Source organism: Solanum tuberosum, unplaced genomic scaffold (assembly GCF_000226075.1).
Source record: "Solanum tuberosum cultivar DM 1-3 516 R44 unplaced genomic scaffold, SolTub_3.0 scf00197, whole genome shotgun sequence".
Lineage (NCBI taxonomy): Eukaryota > Viridiplantae > Streptophyta > Magnoliopsida > Solanales > Solanaceae > Solanum > Solanum tuberosum.
Window position 1 is genome coordinate 656,089 of NW_006239125.1, and position 10,174 is coordinate 666,262.

The 10,174-nt window shown below is 41.6% G+C and overlaps 1 protein-coding gene across 1 annotated transcript; it reads left to right on the forward strand.

Moving 5' to 3' along the window:
- The first annotated feature begins 381 nt into the window (after positions 1-381).
- Positions 382-1,404, forward strand: LOC107062121 (uncharacterized). Its single transcript, XM_015312359.1, has 3 exons — positions 382-803; positions 963-1,034; positions 1,077-1,404. The coding sequence occupies exons 1-3, from the start codon at positions 382-384 to the stop codon at positions 1,402-1,404; spliced, it is 822 nt and encodes a 273-aa protein (XP_015167845.1).
- The last annotated feature ends 8,770 nt before the right edge of the window (positions 1,405-10,174 follow it).

Consider the following 10,174-nt stretch of genomic DNA (forward strand, 5'->3'; position numbering starts at 1 on the left):
AAGCACATTGTTGCCAAGTTTGAAAAGGTGAATGCTATAGGACAGCAGAACAGGTATGAAAATCAGGATCTTTACATTGCTGAGGAAGCTAACTATTTGCGGAACCAAGGAGGTTTCCGAAATTATAACTCTGGAAATCAGGGTTACAATACTGGAAATGCAAGTTGGAGCTATGCTAGGGATGGTCAGTATGAAAGGCTAGCAAATAGAGATCAAGGAAACTGGCAAAACAAAGATGGCTATAGGAATGATCACAGTAGTATATATGTACCTCCAGGTAATAGAGACCGGGCGAGTGGTAGTTCTAGCGGGTCTAAGCTTGAGGACATGATGGCTAAGGTACTTTAGAAGGTCGAGTCAACCAATGCAGGGGTGAAAGAAATGAGAGGTGACTTCTCGAGCATGAGTCAGTTGGTGGACTCTCACACCACCTCCATTAAACAAATAGAGCAGCAGTTGGGGCAACTCTCAGCCTCACTGAATCAAAGAAAGAATGGATCACTACCAAGTGATACCATTCAAAATCCCAAGAAGGACGGACACTGCATGGTCATCGCCACCAGGATTGGTAAAGTTCTTTCTGATCCTATTTCTGCAGGTACCAAGTATGAACAGGTCTTAGAGCAAGCTAGCAGAGAGAAGGATGAGACTATACATGTAAATGATCTGGAGGAGGCCCAACCTAAAGCACAACCTGCGAGAGAAAAAGAGAAAGAGGTTCAGGAAAACCTGCCCTTACAGCAGATTCCCAGACCACCTCCTTCTTTCCCTCAAAGGCTAAAAAAAAAAGCTGAAGATGGAAAGTTTATGAAATTCATCAGCATGCTAAAATAACTTTCAGTAAACATTCCATTGGTAGAAGCCCTGGAGCAGATGCCAGGATATGCCAAGTTCATGAAAGACTTGGTTACCAAGAAAAGAGCTGTAAGTCATGATTTTTCTAACAATGTTCATCATTACAGTGCCATTGCTACCAGATCTCTGGTTCAGAAAAAAGAGGATCCATGTGCATTCACGATACCATGCACCATTGGGTAAATCAAGTTTGCTAAAGCTTTATGTGATCTGGGAGCTAGCATAAATCTGATGCCTTTAGCCATTTATGAAAAGTTAGGTTTGGGAGTACCGAAACCTACAACAATGATGTTGATGATGGCTGATAGGTCAGTAAAGAGGTCGGTGGGAATCCTGTGTGATGTACTGGTAAAGGTGGACACTTTCATATTTCCAGCTGATTTCGTGATTCTGGATTGCAAAGTGGATTTTGAGGTTCCTATCATCTTGGGAAAACCATTTTTGGCTACGGGAAGAGCTTTAGTGGATGTTGAGAGAAGAGAGTTGAAGTTCAGACTCAACATAAATGAGGTAAGGTTCAATATTTGTAGGTCAATGAAACAACCATGAGATATGAATGTGATATCTGCAATAGAGATGGTCATTGATGAAGACATGAGGGTAGCCATAGAAGAGAGAATGGCTGTTGAAACATTAGCAGCAGTACTGATGAACTTTGATGCTGATTTTCAGTCTGACTATGTAGAGACCATGAATGCCTTGCAGGGTATGGGAGCACACTCGTATGCTCCAAAGAAATTGAACTTGGACTTGAAAAACAGGCCAAGCCTTCCAGCGAAACCATCCATTGAGGAGCCACCGGTGTTAGAGCTGAAATAGTTACCCACTCACCTCAGGTATGTATTATTGGGTACTAATAACATTTTGCCTGTGATATTTGTTGCAGATTTGAATGAAGAGTAGGTACAAGAGGTGATCAAGGTGCTAAAAAGATACAAAAGAGCCATTGGCTGGACCATTGCTAGTATAATTGGGATACCTCCAGGTATTTGCACGCATAAGATTCAGCTTGAGGAAGACTGTAGCCCGAGTATTGAACAGCAACGGAGGTTGAACCCACCTATGCAAGTGGTGGTTAAGAAAGAAATAATCAAATGGTTAGATGCTGGGGTGGTCTACCCTATCTCTGAAAGCCACTGGGTCAGTCAGTTCAATGTGTGCCTAAAAAGGTAGGTGTGACTGTGGTGGAAAATGCCAAGAATGAGTTAGTCCCGCAGAGACCAATTATTGGATGGCGAGTGTGAATGGACTACAGGAAGCTGAACAAGTAAACTTTGAGAGATCATTTTCCCATACCTTTCATTGACCAGATGCTTGACAGGTAAATGGTGGTACTGTTTCTTAGATGGATACTTTGGCTACAACCAGATATCAATTGCTCCTGAAGATCAGGAAAAGACCACCTTCACATGTCCTTATGGCACCTTTGCGTTTAAACGCATGCCATTTGGACTATGTAATGCACCAGCCACATTCCAAAGGTGTATGATGTCCATATTTTCAGACATGGTTAAGGACGCTCTAGAGGTATTTATGGACGACTTCTCTGTAGTAGGTGATACTTTTGATGACTGTTTGTTGAATCTTAGGAGGGCTTTACAGAGATGTGAGGAAGCCAACTTAGTGCTAAATTAGGAGAAGTGCCACTTCATGGTAAAAGAAGGCATAGTCCTTGGACACAAGGTCTCACAGAAAGGAATTGAGGTCGACAAGGTTAAGATTGAGGTGATTGAAAAATTACCTCCGCTAATCTGTGTGAAGGGTGTTCGAAGCTTCCTAGAACATGCCGGATTCTGTAGGCGTTTCATCAAGGACTTCTCCAAAATTGCACACCCCATGTGCAAGCTCTTAGAGAAGGAGGTGAAATTTGTCTTTGATGATGCATGCCTTAAAGCTTTTGAGTGCCTAAAAGAGAAGCTGATTTCAGCACTAGTGAGTATTGGCCCAGACTGGGCGAAGCCATTTGAGGTGATGTGTGATGGTAGTGGGACTGCGTTAGGAGTTGTGCTAGGATAGAAGTGCAACAAGATGTTCCATCTAATTTACTATGCTAGTGAGTCACTAAATACGGCACAATGAAACTACACAGTCACTGAGCAGGAACTATTAGCTGTAGTGTATGCTTTTGAAAAGTTCAGAGCTTATCTGCTGGGCACTAAGGTGATAGTTCATACAGACCATGCTGCTTTGAGATATCTGATGGCGAAGAAAGATGCTAAGCCGAGGCTGATCCGTTGTGTGTTGTTGCTCCAAGAGTTCGATTTTGAAGTGAAAGACATGAGAGGTTGTGAGAACCAGGTAGCTGATCACCTTTCTAGGTTAGATGCTGCAAAGAAAAAGAAATTGAGCTTGATATAGATGATACATTTTCGGATGAGCAGGTATTAGCTGCTACTTTTGATCTTATTCCTTGGTTTGCTGACTATGCTAATTTTCTGGTTAGTGATTTGATGCCTGAGGGGATGACATATCAGCAAAAGAAAAAGTTCTTGCAAGATGTTGGTAAGTACTTTTGGGATGAGCCTTATCTGTATAGGGTGTGTGCTGACAACATAATTAGGCGATGTGTTCCGAAAGCCAAAATGTTGCACATTTTGGAGGCTTGTCACTCATCTCCAGTTGGTGGTCATCATGGTGGTTTCAAACAGCTCACAAGATACTTCAATGTGGGTACTACTGGCCCACAGTCCACCAAGATGCCGTAGATATAGTAAGGAGCTATGATATGTGCCAGAGGCAATGAGCCATCTCTCGACGCCATGAGTTACCCATGACACCCATTTTGGAGGTGGAGTTGTTTGACGTTTGGGGTATTGATTTCATGGGACCCTTTGTTAGTTCTTATGGGCAGAGATATATACCGGTTGCAGTGGACTATGTGTCCAAATGGGTTGAAGCTGTTGCGTAACCTGAGAACGATGAAAAGAGTGTTGCTGTGTTCTTAAAAATGAACATATTCTCAAGGTTTGGAACACCCAGAGCCATTATCAGTGATGATGGTTTTCACTTCTGCAACACGGTGTTCAGAGCGCTTCTGACCAAGTATGGGGTAAAACAACACAAGGTGGCAACACCTTATCACCCACAGACCAATGGACAAGTGGAGGTCTTCAGCAGGGAGATTAAAGAAATCTTGGCCAAGACAGTTAATGCCAACATGACAGATTGGGCAAGGAAGCTGGATGATGCTCTAAAGGCATATTAGACTGCTTTCAAGACACCTATTAGTATGTCTCCATATCAGCTAGTGTTTGGAAAGGCATGTCATTTGCCAGTTGAGCTTGAGCATAGAGCACTCTGGGCATTGAAGAAGTTAAACCTCAGTTAGAGCGAAACTGCGAATTTCAGGTTGGATCAGATCAATAAGATGGATGAGTTCCGGCTGAGAGCTTATGAGATATCAACACTGTATAAGGAGAGGATGAGGCTATATCATGACAAGAATATTGATAAAAGAAGCTTCACTCCTGGTGACTTGGTGTTACTTTTCAACTCCAGACTTCGTTTGTTCCCAGGAAAGCTGAGATCTAAATGATCTGGATCTTTTAGGGTCACACGGATTTTTCAATCTGGTGCTATTGAACTGGAAAATGAGAAAGGCGAGAGTTTCAAAGCTAATGGTCAGCGAGTCAAGGCATATTTGGGTGATCCTGAGGATGTGAAGATTGTAGAGGAATGCAAACTTGATGAAGTCTGAGTAATAAAGTAACCTCAGTCGCGCCGCGACGTTAAATTATGTGCTGCTTGGGAGGCGACCCAAGATGTAATTATATTAGGTATGTTCCCTTTTGCCTTTTTTTTCTTTATTTTTATAGAGTCACTTTGTGCTGATGTGTGCAGGAGAGAATAGGGGGAAAATGTAGGACCTGGTGCAGACTGAACTTCACGGACAATCTCACGAACCGTAGTCTCTTCACGGGCACTATCACGGTCCGTCAACTTGAGGACTAAGTTTGGAAGCTACTGGAACATAAAATAGGGTTCACAGAAGGATTCACGGTTCATCAGAGAGTGTACGGGCCGTCTAACCTCTCGTGAACCTCAGGTAGGAATTTCAGTTCCAAGTCAACATCACGAAAAGTTTCACAGACCGTGATTCCCTTCACAGACAACTTCACTGTCCATCGTCTGAGCCACGTAAGTTTCTTTGCCAAGTCATTGTCACAGATAGGTCCACGGACCGTGATGGTCTTCATGGGAAAGCTCACGGCCTGTAATCCACTACCCAGTAACACCAATTACCCGACCCGACCCGACCGGCGCGTAACCCAACTCAAAATTAAAATGTATTTATTCGATTCCATGGCCAAAGAGTCAGTTTCTTCCTCTTATTCTCCTCCATAACGGCTATCTAAGGGTAGAATTGATTACCATTCATCAATAAATCCTACATCTACCCAAGAATCGAAACCCTAAGTGATCAGTTGTGCAAGTGTGTCAAGCTACTTCCAGATTTTCGCTTTTTTACTTCCAAGTAAGTTGATTTTTAAATGGTTTGCAACGTTACATCTTGTCTACACCGATGTATAATGACTTCTATTTTCTTGACTTCAGCATACCTTTGTGATGATTAATTGCTAACTGATACTTAATTGGAGTGGGTAAGTCGAATTGGGAAGTTTTAGCTATTCTTGTGTATTGGTCGATCACAGGGGTTCAAGTTTGTTGGTAGATGGTGAAATTTAGGTTATTTAATTTAGTTCAATAAGAAGTAGGGTAAGGCTTAAAGTATAGGAAGATCTTATATTTGTACAAAAATGGGGGTTAAGTGCTAAAATTCAAGGTTGGGAAGAAGGTGACTGACCTATTGCCCAGTGTAAGACTACGACAGGTTGTACAAAACGTGGCAGACATCACAGGTCGTGCAACTTGTCGTAGACCACACTTGAAATCAACCCAGCCCTTAGTTAAAGTTCACGGGCAGTATTACGGACCGTGGTGCACTCCACGGGCCGTGAAACCATCCGTGAACATCCCTTGGTAAAATGGTCAACGACTCCTTGTGCACACGTATCCTATTTCAACTCCACGAGGGATTTCACGGTCCGTGGTTGATACCACAGCCCATTCAAGCTCTCATAGAATTCCCTTTGTTTGTAATTTTAATTTTTATTATGTACTTAGTTTGTGTTCATCGTTTGATTCCGTGGCCCTTCTCGATGATAGATTGGGTGACGACATTCTTAAGGCAAGGCGTCATGAGGATATTACACAGGGGAAGTCTGAGTACCCGCTAGTTTGCCATTTTATTGATGCTTGTACCGAATTGGTGTTTTGTTTCTCAGGTACAATGGGTCCCAGAAGAAAGAATGCTAACAAACCTGGCCCGGTCACCGCTTCGCATTCAGAGGGTCATGATGACTCCGAAGCGAGTGGGTCTGAGGTGCAAATAAATGTTGCACCTGAAGATCACTCGTGTCGAGCTACTAGATAATTGTCTAGGAGAGCTATTCTCCAGGACTCTCTTCCTCAATCTGAAGAGGGAGGTAGTAGTTCTGATAACGGGGAAAACTCGGGAAGTCAAATTGATGCTGCTGTTGGTAACCAATCTGCAGATGACTCGGGGGGTAATGCTGAATCTGAAAGCGGTTCCCAGGATGACCCAAGTACCTCTCCACATGTGGCTAATACAGTATGAGAAGAAGCAGTTAATAGAGAGGATGAGGAGGAAATCACCGATGATGATACCATGGTGATGTATGTGAACACTCAGGAACCTAACCCTGCATTGAGACCACAACTGATTGCTTGTTATCGCTCCATGTGGACTGTCAACCGGTCTAAAGAGTTCTTCGACAATGGTATTGTGAACAAAATTGAGGGTTTCAAGAATCGAGTAGTCATGCCTGAGACTAGGGTGGTGGTAGCGGATTTCAAAGCATTCTCAGACATCTATCAGATATTTCAGCTCCATCATTTCGACTGGATGGACAATGCACCTGGCGAATACTCTAGCCACCTGACCAAAGAATTTTATTCCTCTTATGCAGCTACATTGATGAATTTTGCTGCGGATACAGAGACCACGAAACGTGGATAGAAAGACATGGCTATTACCTGGGGTCCACTCAACTCAATCATAGTTAGGGGCAAATCAATAGATATTTCTGAGTCTTCGATTAACAGAATGTTATATAGCCCGAAATACTCTGCACCAACTTCAGTTGGCCTTTTTGAGGGCAAACATCATGAGGTCAATAGTGATGCTACAATGAAAGATCAAACTTCTCGAGAAAGGGTTTTACGCTGGATTGTGAAGCAAATTGCCATAGATGGGGAGAATGTAGCTTGGGTCACCACAACTCCAAAACTCATCACTAAAGCTTCGCTGTCTTTTCCAACCAAGGTTTGGTAGGCTATTGTTCGAGCACAATTGCAACCGACAGCTAATGATAATACTTTGTCACCTTCGCTAGCCTCATTGGTAGCCTATCTTATGGTGGGTTATTCGGTCAATGCGGGACAGATGATAGCAATCGAGATGAGAGACAGGGCACTAAATGTAATAGCTACACTTCATTTTCCCTGTCTGAAAGGGAAATTATGTCGAGGAGCGAAGGTTCCTCTGAACATCCTGGTTGACAGATGGGGTGAAGCATTCAAACCCATGTTTCTAAAATCAAGGATGTCGTGAACCATCTCTTTGGCACGGCGTCTGCCGGTGTGAGTATTTTAGCTATTGTTCCATATATCTCACTTCACATCCCACATGCAGATAGAGGTCCAGAACAGGGAGAGTCATCACAGCCGTCAACATAGGTACCACCACCTCTAGCTTCAGCCTCCCAGACTCCAGGTACCTCTGTCACTATCCCTATGCTTTTTCTTGAGAAATTAGTTGCAGATCAGCGCTAGACCAGGACATTGGTAGACCAGATTGTGCTCCGGATGCCCCAGCTGATAGAGACAAAGGTATTAGCTCCAAAAAAAGAGATCAAAGATGAGATGAGGACGGAGCTATCAGTATGAAAGGACGAAATCGATGGTTTGGAGAACCTTGTTTAGGATCACTTCCAGGCTGCCGATTCAGTAGATAATGAAGAGTTCAGAGTCCAGTTGGCCGAGATGCGCACTCAAATTGCTAAGCTGGTTGAAAATCCAGTACAGGGGAACACTCCGGTCATGCCAGAGTCATTGATGCAAATGTTAAATCAGGCACCCTCCACTCAATTACTCGAAGATCTTTGGGGAGAACCCCCCACGAGTAAATCCAGCAAGAGAAAACACAAAGCTGGAGAACTTGATGAGGAGACTCCTACTGACCCAACCAGAGAGGCAAAAAGGCAAGAAAAGAGAGCTCGTAGAGCATCAAAGAGGGAAGCTCAGGAAAAGGAAGCCCTTGAACATCAACAATGAGATGTAGCCTTAGTCGGAGCTTCTGGTAGTGGAGCACCTGCTCTGACTAATGAGGACCAAACTGATCATGTCCCGAGTTCTGAGAGTACACCCATTGATAAGGGTGCGAATGCTGATCCGACGACCGGCGCCTAGAGCACCGTAGGTATGACCCCTCCTCATTGCCTGTGTATGTTATTGTTTTGTATCGACTTTGAGGGCAAAGTTCTTTTTATTTGGGGAGGGGGTGATCATCAGTAACCTGCCGTAGCTGTTAGAAAAATGGAGGTTGTTTTTGTGTATTATTTTTTTGGTTGTTTTATGGGTTGAGCTATGCAGTAGCTAATATGTGAAAATAGAGAACATGCATCTGAGTTTGATGGTTAGGATCTCTAGATGACATCTTAGATTTTGATATGTTGAACATGGCTAATCTGACAAATTAAATGGTGAACCAAGAAACTAACAAAATACAATACTGTGTAGTGTGTGGGTATGTTTTAATTGAAGTCTAACACTAGGAGCAGAAACTAGAACTTGCCTAAGTAGTCTTGTTTGAATCTGAGAATAACCGAATAGGAAAGGATCAGTAGGCCATTTTTGTTAAACCAGTAAAAAGCCAAGAATAAAAGAACCAAATGAAAAGCTTATCACTTGAACCCAATTTAAGCCTTAAATCAGTCTTTGTTCTTACCCAGCATATATCATTTCCTTGGTTCTCCGAATGTACGATATCACAACTCAGGCCAAAAGCCTAAGTTGAAGGTGATTGCAACCCGAACAGAAAGAAGAAGGGAAAAAAATCAGTTATTCCCTCCAATTATTCTTGGAACCCCTTTCATAAATGCCATTTATCCTTTTTCTAGCATAAATGCTAAAGGTTTTTCTGCTACTTATGAAGACAGAGATATTAGTTATACTTTTATCACTGACCCAATTTCCTGTGATATTAATGCTTTGATTAATATGAAATTTAAGCATGTTGTTTCTTTGCTACTGGAATGTTTTAGTATTAATATATTTGATACTTTGAAATCTACTAGAGTACAAGAAAAAATTAAATTGATTTCTGAACAAATTGCTATTGATATTTGTGCTGATCATCCCAGTGCTTTTTTAGAATCGAAAAAAGCATATTGTTACTCTTCCATATGAAGATAATTTCTTCTGAGAATGATATTCCTACCAAATCTCGTCCTTCTCAGATGAACACCGAATTGGTAGAATTCTGCAAAAAGGAAATTGATAATTTCTTACAAAAGGGTTTGATAAAACCTTCAAAATCTCCTTGGTCTTGTATTGCATTTTATGTTAACAATGCTGCTGAAAGGGAACGAGGTGTCCCAAGGTTGGTTATCAATTATAAACCTTTAAACAAGTATTTAAAATGGATTAGGTATCCTATTCCGAACAAAAGAGATTTGTTATCCAGATTATATGATGCCAATATATTTTTAAAATTTGATCTAAAATCAGGATAGTGGCAAATCCTAATATTTAAAGAGCATTCTTATAGAACAACTTTTAATGTCCCTTTCGGACAATATGAATGGAATGTCATGCCATTCGGTTTGAAAAATGCTCCATCTGAATTTCAGAAAATCATGAGTGATATCTTCAACCCATATTTGGATTTCATCATTGTCTATATCGATGATATTTTGGTATACTCAAAAGCAATTGAAATGCATATCAAGCATCTGGACATTTTCAAAAAAATTATTATATAAAATGGTTTGGTCATTTCTAAACCAAAAATGAGTTTATTTCAAACGGATGTTCGATTTCTAGGACATCATATTTGTTAAGGGAAAGTTACCCCTATTCAAAGATCTATAGACTTTGCATCAAAATTTCCTGATGTTATCACCGACAAGACTCAATTGCAAAGATTTTTACGGAGTTTAAATTACATATTCCCCTTTTTATAAAAATTATCTCGTGATTTGGCCCCTTTATACGACAGATAAAAAAGGATCATAAA

What these genes read in the sequence shown, in the direction of transcription:
- LOC107062121 (XM_015312359.1), top strand. Translation starts at nt 382, where the DNA reads ATGAGAGGTGACTTCTCGAGCATGAGTCAGTTGGTGGACTCTCACACC. An exon ending in AAAAAAGCTGAAGATGGAAA is followed by an intron (nt 804 to 962) that starts GTTTATGAAATT and finishes TCATCATTACAG; the next exon opens with TGCCATTGCTACCAGATCTC. An exon ending in ACGATACCATGCACCATTGG is followed by an intron (nt 1,035 to 1,076) that starts GTAAATCAAGTT and finishes TCTGGGAGCTAG; the next exon opens with CATAAATCTGATGCCTTTAG.